Source organism: Erythrolamprus reginae, chromosome 1 (assembly GCF_031021105.1).
Source record: "Erythrolamprus reginae isolate rEryReg1 chromosome 1, rEryReg1.hap1, whole genome shotgun sequence".
In the NCBI taxonomy this organism is placed as follows: domain Eukaryota; kingdom Metazoa; phylum Chordata; class Lepidosauria; order Squamata; family Dipsadidae; genus Erythrolamprus; species Erythrolamprus reginae.
Window position 1 is genome coordinate 90,281,790 of NC_091950.1, and position 25,181 is coordinate 90,306,970.

At 41.0% G+C, this 25,181-nt stretch overlaps 1 protein-coding gene across 11 annotated transcripts in view; it reads left to right on the forward strand.

Annotated features, from left to right (window-relative positions):
• Positions 1–25,181, forward strand: part of SLC8A3 (solute carrier family 8 member A3) — a 213,662-nt gene that overhangs the window by 141,337 nt on the left and 47,144 nt on the right. For 4 of the 11 annotated variants that reach the window (XM_070734575.1, XM_070734565.1, XM_070734594.1 and 1 more), the window contains exon 2: positions 19,642–19,745. In XM_070734575.1, coding sequence (XP_070590676.1) covers positions 19,642–19,745 — 104 coding nt within the window. Of the gene's footprint in view, positions 1–16,246; positions 16,356–16,636; positions 16,639–19,641; positions 19,748–22,743; positions 22,767–24,428; positions 24,443–25,181 lie in introns of all 11 variants that reach the window. The other 7 variants (XM_070734513.1, XM_070734557.1, XM_070734584.1 and 4 more) reach the window with 5 other exon arrangements.

The window sequence follows — 25,181 nt, forward strand, 5'->3', positions numbered from 1 at the left end:
ATTAACTGAGTTGGAAGGGACCTTGCAAGTCATCTGGATGTAGCTGCAAACCCTACATTTGCCTCTACCTAGTATTGAACTCACAATCTCCCGATTGTGAGGCAAGAGCTCCACCTGTAGGCCACAGCAGCTAGGGCTGTGGTTTTCAACCTTTCTAAATCTGTGACCCCTTAATACAGTTTCTCATGTTGTGGTGACCCCAACCATAAGTCTAATGCCAGTTCTCCTAACAGAGCTTTAACCTGATTGGCAGGAAGGTCAGAGGGACACCTCCAATGTAGACACCTGATTGGACAGATTGTAAAAATATGTTCCAAGACACCAGAATAGAAGGTTTAGTTCCTAACACCATGGGAAATTTGTCTTTTCCCACGGTCTTAGGTGACCCCTGTGAAACAGTCATTCGACCCCCAAAAGGGTCCTGAAAACAAATGGTTGGAGGATATGGATTTTTCAATATTTAATGGGAGTTTACTCACAGTTTAGAAAAAGCTTTTACTTTGAAACTGGAATAAGACACACACCACAAGGAAGTGCCCAGCAGGCTGATTTTTCTTTCCTTGCTACTTCTAATGGGGACTGTCCACCTAAAGAAAGAGCTTACTTAAGAAAAATAAACCCAAAAATAGTGGCAAACATCCACAACTCTGACAGGCAACCCAATATAATGTTATATTAGCAATATCAACTTTCAGAAGAAAAGTAGGATCACTAGGGATATACTTCATCCAAATCTCTAAAATGTTTTTCCAAGAGTAATTAGTGCTGTTTTTTTTCCCAATGTAAGATCTGAAAAGAGTCCAAAATAATTTACTTTCTCTAAGTCAAACTGCAGCTGGAGTCATACCTGACAACCTACCTTTAAAAGTTTTATTCTGATCCAGATCCAAGGAAGCAGCTGGAACAAACCATTTCCCCAAAGAAATATTAACAACTTTTAATTCAACTATTCTCTTCCCTCGTACATTGGAGCTAGAGATGATGTAGGTCAGGATTAGAGACAAGAGTTCAGGCTGGGAGCCATTTCATCAGAGTCCAGAAGCCAGAATGAATCCCACATAACAATGCAAAATTCTCCCCCAATTTCTCATCACCACTTTAGATTGTTAAGGAGTATGCAGAACACTTGAGTTATCAAGGACATGCACAAAAGAAAACATGGGATTCCAGCAGATATCGAGGAGATATGAGTATTTATTCATTCATACAAAACAGATACATTAAAGTGCATGAAATAATATTTACTTTAGAAATAGCACAGACAAGTTAAACAGTCCAGTCCTTCACATTCAAATCAATCAATATCTCTCAATACAATAATATTACAAGCCTGTCTTTATCCTACATATCAGACATATATTAGAGCTTACAAATACAGTGATACCTCGTCTTACAAACCCCTCGTCATAGAAACTTTTCGAGATACAAACCCGGGGTTTAAGATTTTTTTGCCTCTTCTTCCAAACTATTTTCACCTTACAAACCCAAGCCACCACCACTGGGATGCTCCGCCTCCAGACTTCTGTTGCCAGCGAAGCACCCATTTTTGCACTGCTGGGATTTCCCATGTTCCCCTCCATGGGAAACACCATCTCCGGACTTCCGTGTTTTTGCGATGCTGCAGGGGAATCCCTGCAGCGCAAAAATGGGTGCTTCGCTGACAACGGAAGTCCGGGGGTGGGGTTTTGAGGACTTCCGTGTTTTTGCGATGCTGCAATTTCGCTGAGGCTCCCCTCGCTGGGAAACCCCACCTCCGGACTTTCGTTGTCAGCGAAGCACCCATTTTTGTGCTGCTGGGATTCCCCTGCATCATCACAAAAACGCAGAAGTCCGGAGGTGGGGTTTCCCATGGAGGGGAGCCTCAGGGAAATCCCAGCAGTGCAAAAACGGGTGCTTCGGCTGGCAAAAGGTTTGAGTTTGGGGCTTGCACACATTAATCGCTTTTCCATTGATTCCTATGGGAAACATTGTTTCATCTTACAAACTTTTCACCTTACAAACCTTGTCCTGGAACCAATTAAGTTCGTAAGATGAGGTATCACTGTACATCAAACTATTATTGAACACACAGAGCTTACTATATCAGTCAGTGAATCAGCAGAAAAAAACAGAGAAAGCAGAGAGAGAGAATCATGCTTTCTGGCTCCCTCTTATGGCAATTTGCAACACTACCTCTTAAAGCTATAGTATTTCAATACATATACATATAAACATTCATTGTTAGCTTGTTCATACATTGCAAACCCAACTGTTTTGTACATAGTACTTTATGCCTCAGAAGTCATGTTTCAAGTACATTAAAGGGACTTTATCAGCATAGTATTATTTGGAACTGAACATACTCAAAACCATAGAAATGGTGATAGACTTTAAGAGAAACCCTCCCATACTTCCACTTCTTACAATACTAAGCAATACAGTATCAGCAGCAGAGACCTTCAAATTTCTAGGTTCTATCATATCTCAAAATAAAAACTGGACATCAAATACGTCAATAAAACACAACAAAGAATGTTCTTTCTGTGCCAACTCAGAAAGCTCAAATTGCCCAAGGAGCTGCTGATACAATTCTACACAGCAATTGTTGAGTCTGTCATTTGTACCTCTATAACTAACTGTCTGGTTTGGTTCTGCAACCCAACAAGACAGAGACAGACTTCAGAGGATAATTAGAACTGCAAAAAAAACCCCAATTGCTACCAATCTGCCTTCCATTGAGTATATTGGGCCGCTCAGAGTCTGTTTGATGAGTGGCATATAAATGCAACACATAAATAAATTTATTTATTTTATTTATTCGATTTTTATGCCGCCCTTCTCCTTAGACTCAGGGCGGCTTACAACATGTTAGCAATAGCACTTTTTAACAGAACCAGCATATTTTCCCCACAATCTGGGTCCTCATTTTACCCACCTCGGAAGGATGGAAGGCTGAGTCAACCTTGAGCTGGTGATGAGATTTGAACTGCTGACCTACAGATCTACAGTCAGCTTCAGTGGCCTACAGTACAGCACTCTAACTGCTGCACCACTCTGGCTCTATATATCTAAATATCTCCTGCATTGTATACTGCAGGAGTCCAAAAGAGTGCTGTGCAAATATTTACAGACCCCTTATATACTGGACATAAACTGTTTCAACTCCTACCCTCAAAACAACTCTATAGGGCACTGCACACCAGAACAACTAGACACAAGAACAGTTTTTCCCCGAACACCATCACTCTATTAAATGAATAATTCCCTCAACACTATCAAACTTTTTACTAAGTCTGCAGTACTATTAATCTGCTCATTGTTCCCATCACCCATCTCCTCCCACTAATAATCATTAGTATTATAATATGACTATAATGGGTGAGCAGTGTGGTTGGGCGGTAGGAAAAGCAAGTAGGATGCTTGGCTGCATAGCTAGAGGTATAACAAGCAGGAAGAGGGAGATTGTGATCCCGCTATATAGAGCGCTGGTGAGACCACATTTGGAATACTGTGTTCAGTTCTGGAGACCTCACCTACAAAAAGATATTGACAAAATTGAATGGGTCCAAAGATGGGCTACAAGAATGGTGGAAGGTCTTAAGCATAAAACGTATCAGGAAAGACTTAATGAACTCAATCTGTATAGTCTAGAGCAGAGGTCCCCAACCGCCGGTCCGCGGACCGGGACCGGGCCGTTGGGGTTTTCCAGCCGGTCCGCGGCGTCGGAGACCCAAAGCCCATCCTGCGTGGAGGGAGACGGAGCCAAGCGGGGCCACCCGGAGACCTTTTCCCGTCTTCTTCTCCTCGCTCGCTCCCCTCATAACCAGCAGCCCCGCTCGCGGGGGAATGCCCGTTCATAGCTACGCCAGCCCGCCAAGCGTCGAGGGGGCTTCTGAGGCTGAAGGGAAGAGCCGGAATGCCCTTCCCGCATTTAGATTGCTTGCCGTTGGGGGAAACGGAGAAGGCGGCGGCGGCGGTGGGGCGCGATCGCCTAGTTTCTGGAGCGAGGAGAAAAGAACCGCCGCCTCCTCCGTTTCCCCAACGGCAAGCAATCTAAACCCGGGAAGGGCATTCCGGCGCTTCCCTTCAGCCTCAGAAGCCCCCTCGACGCTGGAGGGATGGTTATGAGGGGAGCGAGCAAGGAGAAGAAGACGTCCCACTCATCGCTCCTGAGGGAACGGGCGAGGGCATCGGAGACCCAAAGCCCATCCTGCGTGGAGGGAGACGGAGCCAAGCGGGGCCACCCGGAGACCTTTTCCCGTCTTCTTCTCCTCGCTCGCTCCCCTCATAACCAGCAGCCCCGCTCGCGGGGGGATGCCCATTCGAAGCTACGCCAGCCCGCCAAGCATCGAGGGGGCTTCTGAGGCTGAAGGGAAGAGCCGGAATGCCCTTCCCACGTTTAGATTGCTTGCCGTTGGGGGAAACGGAGGAGGCAGCGGCGGTGGGGCGCGATCGCCTAGTTTCTGGAGCGAGGAGAAAACAACTGCCGCCTCCTCCGTTTCCCCCAATCTAAACGCGGGAAGGGCATTCCGGCTCTTCCCTTCAGCCTCAGAAGCCCCCTCGACGCTTGGCGGGCTGGTAGCTACGAACGGGCATCCCCCCGCGAGCGGGGCGGCTGGTTATGAGGGGAGCGAGCGAGGAGAAGAAGACGGGAAAAGGTCTCCGGGTGGCCCCGCTTGGCTCCGTCTCCCTCCACACAGGATGGGCTTTGGGTCTCCGACGCCCTCGCCCGTTCCCTCAGGAGCGATGAGTGGGACGTCTTCTTCTCCTCGCTCGCTCCCCTCATAACCATCCCTCCAGCGTCGAGGGGGCTTCTGAGGCTGAAGGGAAGCGCCGGAATGCCCTTCCCGCGTTTAGATTGCTTGCCGTTGGGGGAAACGGAGGAGGAGGCGGCGGTGGGGCGCGATCGCCAAGTTTCTGGAGCAAGGAGAAAAGAACCACTCGAGCTTGAAAAATAAAGAAGGGGGGTTATGGTTGGCGCTCGCTGATTTTATTATTATTATTGTTTGGTGGCTGAGTCTATTGAAGCCTCCCTTGAATGGAAGAGATGGGGAGAAAGAATCCAGCCTTTTCCCATCTACGGGGTTATGTTTTTGTGTGTGCGTGTGTGCGCCCGCGCGCGCCCCGGGCAGCCAAAGAGCCTCTGTTGTTAAACTCTCCCGAGAGCGGAGAGCCTCTTGCAGCAGCTGCCACAGCCACCGGCTTCGGCGCCGCTCGTCCCGCTCATCGCCCGTATCCAGCAGATAGGCTTTGAGTTTTTGGCTGGGGGGGGAGGAGTAGGACCTTCCTAAGTCCCCCCCCCAGTCAAAATCACAAAGCCAGGCAGCCCCCAGCCGCCAAAGGAGCCTCCTCATTCTCCCCGCCCTGTGGAGAAGTGTGGAGGGCTGCGTCACTAAGCTCCACCCCTCCATAACCCCACCCCCATATGACCAAAGCCCCCCCCCACCGGGCCGTAGAAAACTCGTCTAACTTAAAGCCGGTCCCTGGTGCTAAAAAGGTTGGGGACCTCTGGTCTAGAGGACAGAAGGAAAAGGGGGGACATGATCGAAACATTTAAATATGTCAAAGGATTAAATAAGGTTCAGGAGGGAAGTGTTTTTAATAGGAAAGTGAACACAAGAACAAGGGGACACAATCTGAAGTTAGTTGGGGGAAAGATCAAAAGCAACATGAGAAAATATTATTTTACTGAAAGAGTAGTAGATGCTTGGAACAAACTTCCAACAGACGTGGTTGGTAAATCCACAGTAACTGAATTTAAACATGCCTGAGATAAACATATATCCATCCTAAGATAAAATACAGAAAATAGTATAAGGGCAGACTAGATGGACCATGAGGTCTTTTTCTGCCGTCAGTCTTCTATGTTTCTATGCTGTTGCTTGTATTCTTACAATTTATATTGACTGGTTCCTAATAAGATTTGATTGCTTATTTGTACCCTATGACTATCATTAAGTGTTGTATCTTATGATTCTTGACAAGGTATCTTTTCTTTTATGTACACTGAGAGCATATGTACCAAGACAAATTCCTTGTGTGTCCAATAACACTTGGCCAATAAAGAATTCTATTCCATTCTATTACACAAAAATAGAAGCAACACCTTTCTTTTTCTCCTACTGCACAGAGATCGTGTAACCTTAATCAGGGCTGCTAGATGACAATTCGATGATGCAATATGATTGAGAAGCCTGAATGCTTCACTGCCCTTCTTGCCATAGTGTAAGCTCAAATGTGAGCTCTTACGTATGCTTGATCAATTTTACTTCTAGTCTTCATCCAGTGGTCCCCCAGGCATTAGGAACATCCTCCCCGTCTCCATCTGTAGCTGTTAATTTTTCCTCAAATAGCACGTATCCAACCCAAAGCCCTAATATGACAATAAAAAAAGCATGGAAGAAGGTTCCTTCGTGGTCCACTGGGTTAAAGACTCAGAAATGATTCATTATAGCTTATTCATATTTCATCTCCCAGATTTATTCCCTTACTAAAGGAAACACCCCAGGATCTACCAACAAAGAGAGACTGCTTGGAAGCAATTGTACCAAATGTCCTACTTTACCTCTTGATCTCATATGCCAACCGGTCCTTACACCTGATCTGTAGCAACATATAGATTAGTTCACACCACATCAGCTCCAGAGCAGAAAATCTGGCTACAGTTAACACATGGGAGAACTTACCAAAGAAGGCTGTCCAGAATGGAATGACTTCTTCATTTTTGCATTTTGTAATGCACTATTTGATTTTAAATGCATAACTATGCTAAAATTTGCATGGCATTTTATTGAACATTATTTGCTTGTGTTATGTTATTTATTGTAGACCATCTTGTACTAGTCAATGACCAAATAGATGCTCTTTCCACCAAAACCCCTTCATCTACCAGGATACTCCAGATATCCTGATTTCATTTTGCTCACGACTTTGTAAATACTATTTCTCCTGTAGACTAACAGAGGAAGCTCATATTACTCCACTTTGATTTCTGAGGACCAGGGGGGGGAAAAAAGAGTTAATATTCCATTCAAGACATTTATTTCAGTTTGTACACATAAGCTTTGTCTGCATTGGGGATGAAAGAGTAAAGAAATGTGAATAAGCTATGATGAATCATTTCTGAATCCCTATACCAGAAGACCTCTTGGGAGCCCTTCCATACTTTTGATTGCCATGTTAGAGCTTTGGGTGTGACATGTGCTTTTTGAGGAAAATTTAACAGCTACAGATGGAGAGAGGCAGGGAGGATGGCAAATACACAAAGGGCCCATCCCTAGAAGTAAATGAATTTGAAGACTTGTGAATAGGAGCCACTTCAACTGGCTTTGAACCTCTCCGTTTTTATAAGGGCAAATGTAACTGTCAAGCAAACTTTTAATAATAATAAAAAAATAAATCTCTCCTTTAATCCATTCCAGTTTCATTAACTTCAAAAGACAGTCATGACATCCTTATGACAATTAATTGCTCAGCTTGTCCCATTGTTCTTCTTTATCAGAGTGTGTTTGTCATAGCTTTCATGTTAACCTGACATTTTTCCAGAATATTGTCATACCTCCTTGGTCTCCATACTATGCTAGGTGAGTTCTGCCAGGTGTTACTGATAAAAACAGAGAGTGGCTATATGCTTTCATCTAGTCATCAAATGAAAATTTTCAAGGTTTTATATTCTTTTAAGATATGAAATGCTCTCTGGAAGATTAAAACGCCCAAGAATCTAAATTCCCAAGTCATAATTGTTGATGCTACTGACTCCATATTGTCAATAAGCTTCATAATGAAGAAAGCTTGGATCCAGTTATAATTTTCTACTTGTGGAAATTCTTTTGTGAGATCAGTCCAAGATTCCTCTAGACCAGAAATGCATAAATGCCACTATCTTGGATTTTTTGCTAGAAAACCAACAGGAAAAATATATACATGGGAATGATTTATTAATTGTATTTAATTAATTAAAAGTGTGGGTTATGACCTACAAAGCCCTACATGGCATCGGACCAGATTACCTCCGAGACCGCCTTCTGCTGCACAAATCCCATCGTCCGGTCAGGTCCCACAGAGTTGGCCTCCTCAAGGTCCCATCAAGCAGACAATGTCGGTTGGCAGGACCTAGGGGAAGAGCCTTCTCTGTGGGGGCTCCGGCCCTCTGGAATCAGCTCCGCCCGGAGATTCACACTGCCCCCACCCTCCTTGCCTTCCGAAAAAGTTTAAAGACTCATCTATGTCACCAGATCTGGGGTCATTAGATCTTCCCTCCTGACCAACAAGTGTTTTACTGTATTTCACGGAGTGAATGGTAATGAATGTTTTTAATTACATTAGAACTTTTAAGGTTTTTAATTATATTAATTGGATCTAGATGTATTGTTATGTTTTCTTTGTTGTGAACCGCCCCGAGTCCCCAGAGAGGGGCGGCATACAAATCCAATTAATAAATAAATAATAAACTGTCATACATTTAAAAGTCATTTTATATTAAATGGAATCAAATTATTTTTTTAAAAAATTCCCCCCTCTTTTGTATCATCTTGGTTTTTGGTGGTAAACTGGTGATGGTGGGGGAACAGCTACAAAGAGTAAGGAAAATGACCTTAAAGGAAATGGTCAAGAACCATTACTTGGCAAAAAAGGGTGAAATATTTATTAAAGCCCTGAGAAACAAAATAATATTCAAAAGTGGCTTAGAAATAGATTGTCCAGATTCACTGAGATATGAGAAAGGGAAGAGGTACAGAATGGTCAGGTTCTCTTATTGTAGCTAATTTCAATTAAGGTACCGTAGATTTAGCTTAGTTATAAGTTGATTTCTGATCTGGTTTCCAGCACCTAGTACAGCTTACAAATTACATCTCTTTATTTAAAGCAGTATTTTTTTTACAAAGAGGCAGATGCTGTTTGAATAACTTCTTTTATTTTGTGTCGCAACAGCTGCTTTTTAAAGGTGTACATGGTTTTTTTTATTTATAGAGTACTGTAGCCATTAATAGGTCTATTCTTTATTATGTTTGCCAAGGAAGCTATGGTCATAATCACATTGTTTATTAATTTTGTGTGGCCTCCTCTTTACTGCCAGTTAAGGACAAATATATTCTCATTAGTTGAAGGGGTTAAATAATTTTAATTTCCACTTCCAGTTTCCCCTCTTTTGACTCTTATGGCAATAGATCATATTTCTGTTTTCTTATCTCTTAATTTCATTCATTTTTGTTGGGTTTATTTTTCAATCCTTGTATTAAGATCCCTCCTTTTTAAGTCTTTTCACTTCCATTTCTATCAATAATTATCACCTGAGTTTGCAATTATAAGATAATTATGAGGAATAGGAAGTTACTTTAGCCACAGTATTCAGCTATCGTTTAGAAAGGTCAATTACATAGGGAAATGATTGAGTTGTCCTGTTGATTTGAGGCATTGCTGTATTGCAAGTTGGTAAATGCTAGCCCAGATAAGTATTTTTCTAATTAGTTGTTTGGTACAGATGTATAATGTGGCTTAAATAATCACAGTATTTTAAAACAGCTTAGCTATTTTAACTATCTCTTAAACATTTCAAATTGGAATTACCATTTTGGATTAAATCTCCATTTTATAGATTCTGCTCATCGTAAGTGATTATGGTAGCTTGCAGAAAATGTTAATATAGTATAATATTTTCTTTAATCATTTAACATATTTTTTCTAAACATAAGATCATCTCAGCTAAAAATGGACAGTGCACATTTAAAATAAAGAAGATACTTAAATAATCAAGGAGGCAAAAAAAGGGTGTGTGTGTGTAAGGTAATGAGAAAAACATATACTGTATCACAACCAAGGCAAACAATACACATCAAGTGATCATACCATCAACCTTAGAGCTTGAGGAACAAGTTTTTAAAGATTGTCTGAAGTTACCCTCATGTAGATTACGAAAGAGAAAATGTGCTTCCTACTTCCTAAGACTCATTATTTAATCATTATTATAAATAATTATTTATAATAATGATTAAATAATAAATAATAATTTATTAATTATTAAATAACTCATCGTTATTAATTAATGGATTGGAAACAAAAAGTTCTCATCCTATTGAAATACACTGCTGAAAAAAATAAAGGGGACACTTCAACAACACAATATAACTCCAAGTAAATCAAACTTCTGTGAAATCAAAACGGTCCACTTAGGAAGCAACACTGATTGACAATCAATTTCCCAAGCTGTTGTACACATTCAACTTTGTACATAGAGTGGATAGAGATGATGATGTAAGGGACCTAAAGCAATTTAACATCCAGGCAGTAACAAGAGCAAGCCAAAAGTAAATAAGGGTTAACTAATATGATTAATAAATGAAGTTGATATCCTCCGTCTTCAGATCTTATTTATTCATTTGACTGTTTGTTTGTTTGTTTGTTTGTTTATTAATTATTAATTAGATTTCTTTGCTGCCCTTCTCCTGAGACTCAGGGTGGATATTACAACTGCCCTAAGGCAAAAGCCAGGCCAAATGTATAACTACCATAACTACTGTTCTGTTCTCAGTAACTTGGGTTAGGACTGTGGTGGCCATAGTTGCCATGAGTTTCTCAGCCACATCAGACTTAAGGCACATGAGTGTTAGATTCTTTCAGAATTAATCAATGCTGGAAACTCCACTGCTAACTCAGTGACTCAAGCAATTCAGAACAGGAACCAGGGTCACCTCCTCCACAGGGGGGGGGGGAGTGGATCAGGATGTGTATTGCCAAGGCCTATGAGATCCAGACCTTCCCTCTGCCGAAACATATCATAGCCCATTCCACTAGGAGTCATAACCCATTCCACATCTGCAGCATGGGTGACAAAGGCTTCCATTGAGGAGGTCTGTTGAATGGCCACCTGGTCCTCTCCCTCCCCTTTCATCCACCATTATAAGTTGGACTTCCACACATCGGCTGAGGCAGCCTTTGGCAGATGTGTGCTTCAAAGTGTTCACTCAGGCCAGCGGACTCAGGGTCAAGCCGCCCCCTCCCAATAGGATAGCCAGATTTGGTATGTTCCATTCCTAGATGCTGTCTCCACTGATATTGAGAAAAGTCTTACCTCATAAACTCCTTCTTGTGGACATGGTGATAGCATCCAGCCCCACCCGGATTGCGTCCAGTCCTGGTCATCATGGACACATTATTACAACACAGAGCGACACTAAAGACTGCATCAACATCTTCATCAAAAAGCAGGAAACACAGGACGAGTAGGTGTGTCATCTCTTTTGCAGACTCAGTCCTATTAGTGTTTCCCAATCTTGGCAACTTGAAGATATTTGGACTTCAACTCCCAGAATTCCCCAGCCAGCATTTGCTGGCTGGGGAATTCTGGGAGTTGAAGTCCAAATATCTTCAAGTTGCCAAGGTTGGGAAACACTGTATTAGGTAATAGATAGAGTTAACCCATTCCTGGATGCTGTCTCCATTTCCACAAGATGGAGCATATCAGGTAAGACCAACACCAATTTTCATTGACCCTGCCTTCTTTTGAAGGGTGATTCCAATGTGAGCACCTGGAGTTGTGAAAGAAAAAAAAGAAAAAAAATCAAATGAATAAAAATATCCTACCTGTATCTCCTCTTGAGATCAAGATGACGTATAAACATTTCAATAAATAAATAAAACTTGCTCCTTCATGAATATGTCCTATTCCCATGTGGAACCCTTCTGTATCAAATGGAATGTCAGCCTATAGGATGCGATATATTTTCTTTCTTTCTTTAAAACGAAAAAGTTCCGGCACTTTAGTTTTCAACATAGGAGAGGTATCCAGTCATTCTTACTTCCTACCGATTTATTATGGAGTTCAGCACAGGCTCTTAGAACAGCTAGGAACCCATTAAATAAAATTAATACTAAAATATAATTATGATCATATGCAATTAAGTGAACCATAGCAATTTAAAATATCTTAAGGAAGCACCACTAGGCTGGAAAGCTTCTCACACTATCAATTTTTCTCTGTTCTACCTCTCCAAACAAGCATCTTGAATCCTAAAAACGCTCTTCAAGCGATGATTCTCAGCTGCATAGACAGTGTTGAAGTTGTAGTGGGAGAGGTAATTGCTTAAAATTGTGCTTCACTGAACTCCTTTTTATACTGACAACATGAAAATAACTAAATAATTTGCAATTATAATTTTTAATACATGTTGATCCAGATAAAAAGCCGAGAGTTTTTCTAGCCAGCCCCATCACAATTTTTTTCCTATATTTACTTGTACTCTAGCATATAATGTACCTTTTGTTATTCTTAAATTGCTTAAAAAATTGTTATTCCTGCAGGAAGATGAAAAATATCGGGGTGGGGAGGAATACATATATATGTTTCTGTCCTTACAGTTTCTAAGAGATGTTTTGGTTTTTAAATTGGCAAAATAATTTTTAGGATTTTAATTTGGAAACACTGCATTTCTCTGAAGTATGACAACAAGACCTTCCTCAACAATTTTAACTGTGTATCCAAAGAGATAAGACTTGTAGTCAGAGAAATGAAATAGAATTTCTATCTGGAATATAATGGCTCTAGGAATTTATAAAAAGACTCCTTTTAATTATTATTATTTATGGCAACCCAACCCGACATTCCTCAAGGGTAATGAGTGAATAAATCTTTAAGTGCTTATCTGAAAAGTTCAAAACATGTTATTACTATATAAACCAGCCTGCTCCAACTTATTGATATACTAAGTCAGAAGAGGCTGTGTTGCTAAGAATTCTTAGTAGTATAACTCCAACATATAACGAATGGCAGATTAATCTAACAATCTAGATTATTTAGTCTTTTGCTTTTTGAAATGAAAGAACATGGAGTTAAAATAATACCATAATTAGGGGGAAATAGACACTTTGAAAGTATGCTGGTATTCTAGTATATAAATGCAGCTTTATCATAATTAGCTTTCATTGTCTGATAGCGTTTGAAGGCAGTAAACTGTTATAAACATTGAACCAGGCTTTGATGATTTTGAATAAAATAAACAAATATAAACTTGTTTGGGGAACTAATAGGAAATGCGATCAATGTGGAGGATGAAGTAGATAATCACAAACATTCTCCACCAAAACACTTTACAGGGATATGTTTACATAGTACATTTAACCATAGTTTACTGTATCTTGATTTTCAGGAAGTATGAAAGTCAAAAAAGTCATGGCATTTGGTAGCTGAATTCATACCAAACCATTTGTTTTAACTGTGTGGAATAGCAATAGCATTTAGACTTATATACCACTTCACAGTGCTTTACAGCCCTCTCTAAGCGTTTTACAGAGTCAGCATATCACCCCCAACAATATGACTCCTCGTTTTACCGACCTTGGTAGAATGGAAAGCTGAGTCAACCTTGAGCTGGTGGGACTCGAACTTCCAAATTGCTGGCAGACAGCAGTAAGCAGAAGTAGCCTGTGGTGCTGCATTCTAACCACTGTGCCAACATAGCTCGTAATCGGTAATTATTTTCTATCAAGGCGATCATAAGGTTGATGGATACCAAAGTAGATTGATATTATATTTATTTTCATGTATTTATTTTTGTTTGTTGGCTAAGTTCATGCGACTTTGTGAACAGAGCTGGGAATCCTTATGGAGTCTGTGTGGTATATAAAACTACTGTATACAGTGATCCCTCATTTATCGCAGGGGTTACGTTCCAGGACCTTTAAAGCAGGCCTCCATTCATTACTGCTAGGATCCAGAACCGCCTGCTACCGCACGAATCCCAGCGACCGATAAGGTCCCACAGAGTTGGCCTTCTCCGGGTCCCGTTGACTAAACAATGTCGTTTGGTGGGCCCTAGAGGAAGAGCCTTCTCTGTGGCGGCCCTGGCCCTCTGGATTCAACTCCCCCCGGAGATTAGAATTGCCCCCACCCTCCCTGTCTTTCGTAAACTACTCAAGACCCACCTATATCTCCAGGCATGGGGGAGTTGAGATACCTTCCCCCAGGCTTTTTATATTTTATGTTTGGTATGTATGTGTTCTTTGGTTTTAAATATGATAGGGTTTTATATGCTTCTTTTTAATATTAGATTTGTTTCGCTATAACATTGTTTTTTATTGTTGTTGTGAGCCGCCCCGAGTCTTCGGAGAGGGGCAGCATACAAATCTAATAAATTATTATTATTATTATTATTATTATTATTATTATTATTATTATTATTATTATTGGAGAAGGTCTGACTCAGGCAAAACCGCAGCCACCCGCGTTCACGTCCGGGTTTTTCAGCAACCCGCGATGCACTGAAGCCGTGAAAGGTGAACTGCGAAGTGGCGAGCGATCACTGCATAGATAAGATTTATTTTTTAAATAGCATCCACAAACATTGATGGTTTTGCTACTGAGTATCTGTGGACAGATGTGGTTTGTATATCACAAAATGCCACTGGGATGCCTGAGGCATATATCTCTCCAAGCCAAGAGTATAGTGGCTCATTTCACACTGAATAGCAAGCCATCAATCACAATGAAGGGGGCCTTGGTGCTCTCTGAGCTTGGCTGTTTTCTTGCAGCTGTTTCATTTCCGAAACTAGGTAACATCATCAGTGCTAGTCATGAATCACAGTTCACACATCTTAATGGATGAGTATATACACCACAGTAAACCCAACCCAGTTTACAGCTTAGTGCAATGTGCAAATAAATGCAACTAACTGTTGTGGTTGGCTCTGGCCCAGCTCCTGCCCCAAGGAATGTGGAGGTGGATTCAGGGGAAACATCAACATGTCATAGGCCTGCTTTATTGCCGACAGAGTCAGGTAGTGCAGTTTCCTTGGATGAAGAAGAAGGTGGGGGAGACTTGGAAGAGGGGGGCTTGGCACACAGCCCAGGAAGCCAATCTCCATTATCTTCGGTCGATTCGGATGAGGAAGTGTTAGACCCACACAGGCGCAGACTTATGCATAGAAGAAACCAATTGAGGAAATATTACAGGAGATAAGAGAGGCCACCTGTGTTTGGGTGGGGCTCCAGTAATTAGAGCTGCTGATATAAATAGCAGCGTGTTGGTTTGGCCGTTGTGGAAGATTATCTGATCGTTGTTCTTCAGGACCGTGCCTTGCTGTTTCTGGACTTTGTTGATTTTTCACGACTTTGAAACCAAAGCAGAGCAAAGTGTGTGTGTTTCACTTAGTGGAAGAAGGAGGGCTGTGACGTTTCTTCACAGCTGCTACCAGGTTGTTTTGGGAGGAGTGCTCTTTGCAATACAAAAAGGGTGCTTTGTTTCTTTTGAATTTTTGTGATAAAGAACATTGTTTTTGAACTTTCAAGTATGTGTGTGTGTGTCTGAAATTTGTACCCTTGAATTTTCGGGAGACTCATACCATAGAACACTAACATGCACTTTTTATTCTGTGAATAGCAGCCATTGTGGAAAGCTAAGCAGCATTGGAACTGTAGAAGATAGGAAGGGGGTATTTTAGTCTTCTCTTCCATGTTAGAATAACTTTTGGAGGCTTCTTTTGAAAAACAAATGATAATTTTTCAGAACAATTTTTGTTGGGTAGGTTCTCTCACAGTCATGGCATATATATCTCAACTTTTCAGTTATTGGGGGGGGGAGAAGCATTATGTTAAGATGGGAGATTAGACAACAGATGAGACACACACAGGGAGAGAGAGAGAGAGAATGCTTTTTAATAGTTACACACACAGAGAGAGAGAGTGCTTTTAATAGATACACACACAGAGAGAGAATGCTTTTTAATAGATACAGAGAGAGAGAGAGAGAGAATGCTTTTTAATAGATACAGAGAGAGAGAGAGAGAGAGAGAATGCTTTTTAATAGATACAGAGAGAGAGAGAGAGAGATTGCTTTTTAATAGATACAGAGAGAGAGAATGCTTTTTAATATTCTAGTAAAGCAAAGATGCTTAACGCTGCATCAAATAACTAAAGAACACATAAAATGTACACTATGCATTCCATAAATTACAGCTTGTATAAATACAGACGTGTATTGCTGTTTTTAATTAAATGTGAAAGCTGCCAATAGAATTCTAGATATGACTGGATATCTGAGATGTTATTGCTGGAATCTTTTTTTAACAATCTGTTTTCATTCTCTCTATGTAAATGCTCTTCCAGATTAGCCAGCCAGGATATAAAAATTAAAATACTTTTGGGTTGTTGGGTTCCCCCCCCCCCATAATGGGTGAGTAAGCTTTGACCATTTAAATTTTCTCTTTTCTCCCTCTTTTCCCCAGCTTGCTCACCCCCTTCTCCCCATTATGACATTTACTATTTTTCCATTCACAGCAAAACTATTCACATCAAGTTAATTGATGATGAGGAATATGAAAAAAACAAGACTTTCTTCATTGAGCTGATGGGTCCTCGAATGATGGATATGAGTTTACAGAAAGGTGTAGTACTGGCTCTCCCAACTAACATTAACACTCTTCTTTCCTCTTTTTTCTTATTTCCTGCCTTTCTTTTTTCGCTATCAATGGCCTCTGTTATTTTTTTTAATTTTCCAACTGCTCTATCCTTAACACTGCTGTATCTGCATAGCCTGTCACATGGTACTGATGGAAGTTAACAAAATGGTGGTTTGTTTAGCTGAGAATGCAGTATTTAAGTGTGTGTGTGTGTGTTTGTGTGTGTGCCTGTGTCTGTGTGCTTATTTGACTGAAGGCTGTCAATCAGGGGTGGGTTCCAGATTCTCTTACTGCCAGTTTACTCAGGGATGCACCACATAGGGGGAGGGGGCTGCACATGCGCAATTCATAAAAAATAGCAGCTGCGCATATGCAGAAGCAGAAAACAAGATGGCGGCACCTACACCACCACCGAGAGAACCGGCTGAGGGCGTGGCAGGCCCAAGTCACTGTCAGTCCCAGCGACCCATGCTGTAAAATTACTAACAGTTCTATAGAACTAGTCCAAACCAGTAGGAACCCATCTCTGATGTCAATTCACATTCTTGCAATAACAGGGCACTGGGGTTTTCAAATCCATCTTCCACACCACAGAAATAGGCCATAGAGCTCAACCCTGCAGCATGATGCAAACTTATATGCATATTAGAAGTCTTCCACCTCAACTTGTTTTTAGCATACCTATCATTGTCCCAAGATCTTTATTTATTTATTTATGTATTTACTTATTAGAGTTGAAAGGGACCTTGCAGGTCATCAAGTCCAACCCCCTGCTTAAGCAGGAAATCCTACTGCACCCCAGCCAAATGACAGTCTAATCTCCTCTTGAAAATGTCCAAAGTTGGGGAGTTCACAACCTCCGCTGGCAGGTTGTTCCACTGGTTGATTGCTCTGACTGTCAGGAAGTTCTTCCTTATTTCTAGGTTGAATCTCTCCTTGGTCAGCTTCCAAACGTTGTTCCTCGTCTGGCCCTCTGGTGCCCTGGAAAACAGTATGACCCCTCCTCTTTGTGGCAACCACTCAAATAACTGTAGACTGCTATCATGTCCCCCCTGGCCCTAATTGTTTCTTGCCTTGCAAAAGAAAATGGGTATTCATTTTTCTGTACAAAACAAGACGTTTTATGAAATCAATGATCCAACATGCCAACATATCATTCTTGTCTTCCAATAAACTCATTTGACATTTTAACTTCAAATCCATGCCGGTTCAATGTACCATGGAAGGGGACTAAATATTTCCTCTAATTAAAAGCTATTTATTTAGAGATAGAGTTGGCAGAGAGATAATGACTTGGCTCAGTTCCTCCAATATTGGCATATATATATATATAATTGAACAGAGATTTGAAATTGGTCTTTCCAGATGTGCTCCAAACCCTTTTATACTCATGTGTATAAAGACGCTTGCTTGTATCTCAATTGCCTGTCCCCAGCCTACTTTTTACAACCTTACACTCTGTTTGTTTAATTCAAAGGCTAAGTTAGGTTGTGACATTTTACACAAAGTGTTGGACCCAAATATATGTTTTTATCGAACCACCCAAGAATGCTCTTTCAGAATCACATATTTATTTTGATATTAGCCTGTCGTTTGTGTGGCAAATTGATATTGACAACAAACTGTGGGCAGGAGACTAGATGTGGAGAAGTGGAATTCATACAGTTGTTGTTTTTTGCCCAAATTTCTTTCCCTTAAACGCTTCTCCATTGTCTGTGTAGAAAGATTTGATCCGAAAATGAATCCAATCAATCTACTCTGGACATTTTAAAGAGGAAATTGGACTGCCATTTGGCTAGGATGCTATAGGGTTCCTGCTTAGGCAGGGGGTTGGACTTGATGACCTGCATGGTCCCTTCCAACTCTAACAATAAATAAAAATAAAATGAAATACATGTGACTGTCCGTGTAAACTGAGATTCGCAGTTAATTCTAAAAATACATTCCAGCTTTCTCATCATTCTGCAAGTTATATGGGAAAGTTGTGGCCAATGCAGATTGTTCCTTGGCTTAAAAAGGCTAATTTAATGTTGCATTTCCATTCTCGGTGTTTTGAGGATACAGGCATATATCAGGATCTAGCTCTTTTGTGGCCCTTTCTACAAATTGAAGGAAATAATTAGGATCCCTTGAGAAAATAACAACAGAGATTGTGTTAGAACTGGTCCAGTGCCTCAAATAGAAACCCAGTCAATATAAATAGATAACTGCTAAGGAAAAATGGGAAACCATTAGTATCCATTCTTTGTCGTTCTTCATGTTTGTATATTTTTTAAAAAAAATAGATAAGAAAAGAAGAGGAAGTAAGTTTCTGAGCGATTCTGAGGCATGTTGATGAAAGTGAATGCCGCTGAGTTTGATAGGATTTACTCCTGGCTAAAGGAAATATAGAATTGCAACTTCATTGTTACAAGGGTCTATTTCGTATCAATGCACGATACTCAACTAGGTCGCATTGTATTCTGCCCATACCCTTATAACATTGAATTTCATAAGCACCGAGCAGTTCAGTCAACAAAAGTTTTCAATTCTCAGTTAAAAAAAAAAATACTGTAACAAGTATGAGGAAAGAAACCAAATTGCCTTTGCAGAAAAAAAGATCTAGATGAGAAAATCCTAGCTATGTTTTGTGCATGAGTTTTTGCCTGCGTGTGTGTATGTGTGTTAAAAGGATATTTTAATTCTGTCTTATTGTACTCTCCACCCACTGATCAAGACAGAGAAAAATTGGCTTTTTATCTACTGCGCTAAAGATGCTTGTCCCATCTCTAACTGTAGGCTGTTTTGGATTCAGCCAGTTGATGAACTGTTATTACCATGTGACATTTGACTAAATGTGCTGCAGAGGTCACCTTCCACTAACCATCACTATAGACCAGGTTCCTCTTCCTCACTCTTTGCCCCTCCCTCCTTTCCTCCTTCTTTCTTTCCTTCCTCTAATGTTCTCTAATTCAGTGTTTCCCAACCTTGGCAACTTGAAGATATTTGGACTTCAACTCCCAGAATTCCCCAGCCAGCATTTGCTGGCTGGGGAATTCTGGGAGTTGAAGTCCAAATATCTTCAAGTTGCCAAGGTTGGGAAACACTGCTCTAATTCATCTAAAAATCAGCTCCAATGTCCTAGAAAGCAAGTGAAAGACCACCAAAGACAGTGGCAGAAGCAGGCTGCATGTGAGAAGGTGTGGTGGTAGGGGCAGTTTCGATGGCTACTCTGAATTTGCTCCCAACCAGGCTACCCACTGTACACCCATCTTTTTCTTGTTGTCCCTACAGGAAGACCATAAGGGTTAAAATAGTAGATGAGGAGGAATACGAAAGGCAGGAGACTTTCTTCATTGTCCTTGGTGAACCGAAATGGATGGAACGAGGAATATCAGGTGTGAGATCCTTTTTTTGAAAAAAAGAAAAGAAACCAAGCAAATGCAGATTGCAAAAGCAAAAAGCTTTTTTTTTGCTCCGCCTTTTTTCCTCTTTGATTGTTACACAGACCAAGTTTTATTCTTTTCCCTCCTATATTCTCGCTCTCACCCTGTTTCGGTCCCATCTCTGCATTTTTGAGCTTAGCTTAAGATCCCCCCTTTTGTGCAGTGCTTGTGCCTTACAGGCTGTTTGACCTTCCATGCATTTGGATCCTCCCCTTTCTCTTTGCTCTCCTTCCCCCTACCCCCACCCCATGTTCCTTTGGTCCTTTTTGATGTGATCTTGTCTCCTTTTCTTGTCCGAAGATGGAAAGTCCTTTTCTCAGAAGAATGTGTTAAACTGCATGGTTGCCTGTTCAGCTTGCTCCCTGATTCTGAACTTTGCACAATGATCCCTGTCTTTTTTAAAAAAATTCTCTTTCTTCATTAATTACAGCTTTGTAATTAATATTAACTACTGATTATTTTTGTATAAATATATATATGGATATATACAAGTAGATATTGCAGTCAGATTTAACAAGTGCTGTGAATGATAACAGCCAAGAATGTTTGCAATTGATTCCCTGCCAAAAAAAAAAGAAATCTCTAAATAGACCAAAATACTTTATAATACAATCAATCAATTCAATTTTTTTTATTAGTCAATCGACCATATCAAAGCAAAAATAGTGACCACATTGGTCATCATAAACACTGTACAGCAGTGTAAACTGATTAAAATACAATAAAATTAGATAAAATAAAGAGAATTTAAATAAATGAGTTAGAATACAGTATAATAAGCTAAAATTAAGTAGTAAAACATGAAAATATAACTCATGCAAAGGTTTACATTAAACAAATGTAAGATACTGGTATAAAATATTCTTAAGTGAATTCATCTCCTTTGCATGCCATCCCAATATGTTCCATTAAAGGTGTTCTCATCTGTTTGTCTTTTCTGAAACTTTGAGGAAGTATTTCCTAACATAAGTTCTATGAAGTATTATAAAGTCATAGAACTCCTGTTAGGAAATACTTCCTCAAAGTTTCAGAAAAGACAAACAGGGTCTATGACAAGTCGCCCTGGCCATCTCATCCCAGTCAACTTGCCCTACGTCAAATTGCTGAAGGACAACTCACCGCAGCCAACTCACCATGGATAATTCAAACTAGGGATAATTCAAGACAAGGACAAGTGAATTGCAGTAGACCTTGTCTTGCTTTAGGTCTGAACCTTCTCAAGTTAGTCATCCTCAAGGCTGGAGTGAGTTGCAATTCTACTTGTCCCTCTCCTCAGTTGTCCCCCTGTGGGGCAAGTTGTCCCACAATGAGTTGGCTGCAGTGAGTTGGCCAAGTGAGTCAACTATAGGAAGATGGTCTGGATGAGTTTTCCCATTACAGACAGATGGGTATGTCAGCAACAAAGAATTTCTGGGGTGGAAGTCAAAGCATGCTTCGAAGGAATCTACCTTAACTTGCTGCCTTCCAAATGTGTTGAACCAATGAGCAGAAGGTCTGTGCTGGCTGCAAATTCTAGAAGTCTAATATATTTGAAGGACCACACACCTGGAGAAATCTGTCTTCAGCTGCCTTTGCTGAGTTTGTTAACCCACTTGTGGGTCCCAGAGCTTTTGTGTCTGACCTTGCATGTTTCAAGAATCTTTATACAGCAGCACTACTCTTTAATGGATGACATTAACAAAGATCTAGTGGACTTCCATATATTTTGCATTCATCTTCACAAATAAAACTCTTTAAAAAGATGCCTATAACAATTATTAGAAATTAAATGTAGATCAGTAAAGAATGCTTCATAATACACATTGTACAAAATATTCAGATTATTTAGTTTTTCTATTTTAGTTTTTTCAAGGAAGATGGTATCACACCGATGCTTCAGAACAATGGAGCTAACACTCTTGAAAACAAAGAAATAACAGCTCTTAAGTATTTGTAATAGCAGCATACTGCTATTGCTTCTTCCATTAGCTTTATGTTTTATTCTGGACTATTCTTCATTCAAGGGGCAATTCAGAACAGTTCTCCAAAGTTATAATGCAGCTAATTGTTACATAGAATTGAGACATTTAATCTAAAAACCAAATCCCTTCTTTTTGAACTGGAAAGTTTGTTATCAGCCATTCTTTGCTGGGTTTTCAGAATCCAGATTAGGTTATTCTAATGATTCTTTATTTGTAAACTTCCATCTTTTTTTGAAATCCTCTTATACTCCAAATTTCTGAGTTCACCTCTCTCTCTTTTCATCCCAACACTCTACTACCATCAGCCCACGCACATCATGGGTACTTGGAAATTTTTATCAGAATTTGTTGCAAAAATCAAAACCAGAGCAACACAGAGATGACTGATTCAGCTGAATTCATTAACTTCTTTATATACAAGAATATTAAATGAAGTAAATTTTAAAATACCCATATAGATTCTTCTTCAAGCACTTACAGGTAGCAGAGAACAGTTAGTTTCATTTCAGTGGAGCAATACAGAGAGGGGAGTGCAGAGTGGGCTGAGCCACTCCCAGCCTTAAGCTTACATTTTTCAGTTTTGATTCTCTGCACAGACTCAGAAGTGTTTAACTCCCGTTGACTGACTTAGTTGCTATGCCTACTCATTGGCTGACCTTGATCATGAATATCTTAACATTTTCATGTTATCTTTAATTCGCATTAATGTGAGCTTTAAGCCATTTTAATCATGAGAAAATATTGATACTATTGGAAAAGAGGACAGTGTTTATCATGCATTTCACTGAAATGGTGTTTCACTGGAATCAGGGAATCAGAAATCAGAAACGGTTCGGTTGTTTGTTTACTTGTGCAGTTTATCAGCCACCCCAATCCTAGTGGACCTTAAGCAGCTTATTGATATTAAAAGAACCTTGATAAATAATATTACTTTTAAACATTAAAATTACAGAAACAAATATATAAGCACTGAAGGCCTTCCAATAGAGCCAGTTCTTAATTTATTGGGCTTGTACACCTTTCCAATCAATAAAGGGTTACCTCATCTTACCTCATCTACTCATCATTAAAAAGGTTTTTAAAAATCATTATAATAGCGACAATAACAACAGTGCGAATTAGTCTGACAACAACAAAACTGTTAGCACTGGGAAGTATCATCGTCAAAACTATTTCCCTTTAGGAGAAGCTATTTCAGATCTCAAAGGCTTGCTGAAACAGCCAAGTCTTAATGGCCTCATGGAATACCAAAAGCATAAGGGATGAGCAGATGTCCACTATACCAGAAAAGTGGGTAATTGCAGGGAAAGCATATCACAAGGCATTTTATGAATATGTCTCATCCGTACACAAACACAATTATCATTAAAATGATTCTGAGCATCAAGCTTCTTCCTCTTACACCAACAGTGAACAATGTTCATTCTGACTAAGGGAAGTGAAACAACCAAAGAGGAAGTTGATGAGCTATAGAAATGTTGGATTATCTTTCCCTAGGCTAATGTCACATGCTTTGTTAGGGTCTCATGCAGTTTTGTCTTCTCACGTCTTTTAATGATGAGACTTTGGGACAGAAATTCACTAATGAGTGATGAGAAGAATATGCCAATTGTTTTAATAAACTCCAAGCTTGGATTCATAAGGTCTATTAAAAAGCCGGAATGGCGTTACCCCGTTTCAGCTATTTCTTATTGCAAAGGCAGCTGTGGCCCATAAGGCCATTTTCCTGCTTGTGTGAGCAGTGTCCATCCCCCAGTAAAAAGCTAACATCCCTTTCTATATTACTGAATCTTAGTTCATAGAATTCTTCAAATATTCATGCACTACATTAGAAGTGAAAGAGAGATAAGCACTCTTTTAATAGGCTGAAGCACAAATGGTAGTGAGAGACCTCAGACCTTCAGGAGATTAATGTTTTAAATCTATTACCCTTGAGGCCACACTTGTAGGAAGGAGCACAAGCCAAACCCCAGGGGGAGAAAATCAGTTTTGAGACCAAGAAGGTACATTCTGTTCACATATGCCAGAGGCTATGGGTTTAAAATAAGAAGAAGAAGGTGTAACAAAGGACAATTGATCTCCCCGCCCACTCCGGCGCTTTTCTCTAGTCAATTGCTTCAATTAGTGTTTCCCCCTCACACACACACCCCACAGCTTTCCAATTTCAAAGCTAGAAAGCAGAAAAATGCCCCAATAAACTGGTTTGATGGATATAGGATGCCAGCTGAGGCAGACCCAATATGCCCAGATAGTCTAGAACAGTGATGGTGAACCTTTTTTCCCTCGGGTGCCAAAAGAGCATGTGCGCATGCTATCACACATGCACGAGTGCCCACACCCACAATTTAATGCCTGGGGAGGGCAAAAACAGCTTCACCCACCACCCAGAGCACCTCTGGAGGCCGGAAACGGCCTATTTCCCAACTTCTGGTGGGCCCAGTAGGCTCGTGTTTCAACCCTCCAAAGGCTTCCCTGGAGCCAGGAGAGAGTAAAAACATCTTCCACCATCCTCCCAGAGGCTCTCTGGAAGCCAAAAACACCCTCCCAGAGCCTCTGTGTGAGCCAAAAATCAGCTGGCCAGCACACACACATGCATGTTGTAGCTGAGCTAGGGCAACAGTTTGCATGCCAGCAGATATGGCTCCACGTGCCATCTGTGGCACCCGTGCCATAGGTTCACCATCACTGGTCTAGAACCATGCTGGTGAACTTATGGCACGTGTGCTACAAGTGGCATGCTGAGCCATATCCGAGGGCATGTGACGCATTGCCCTATATGATCTCCAGCATGCATGCGCATGTTGGCCAGTTGATTTTCAGCCTTCTGGAGGGAGGAGGCCATTTTTGCCCTTCCCAGGCTTCAAGAAAGCCTCCTCTAAAACTGGGTGCATATGCCAAGCAGCAAAGTGCCAGAGCTGGGCTGCCCCAACAAAGGGACGAAGCGAAGCAATGTCAGCCGTTTCCTGGTGCCAGAGACAAAAGGGCCCGGCAAAGCAGCTATGAAGGTACACCAAAGGTAAGGGACTGGGACACCAACAGGGCTGGAGTCAGTCTGTGAGGGAGCAACAGGCAAATTCCATTTTGGCTGAAACAACAGGTGTTTGTTGAGGTCTGATTGGGGAGGAGGTCAATAAAAATGGTGGAGATGGAAAGAGCCAAGCTGGGGAAGGAGCAGCCCCGTGTGCCTGAGTCGGCTCTCAGGGTTTCTCATATGCAGCCCTATAACCCCAGGAATGAAGCATCAGTGGCAAGCCTCTTTGCAGCGGTGGAGATTGGGCCTTACCACAAGCTGAGCGGCATCCCCACCCAGCCCCTTCTCTTCCTGCTGCAAGCTGAGCCAAGCCAGGTAAAGAACAGAGCTGGGGAAGCCAACCAGGGTGGTCTCTTCATCTTAGTGGTGATGGTGGGCTTTGGCAATGTGTTTCCC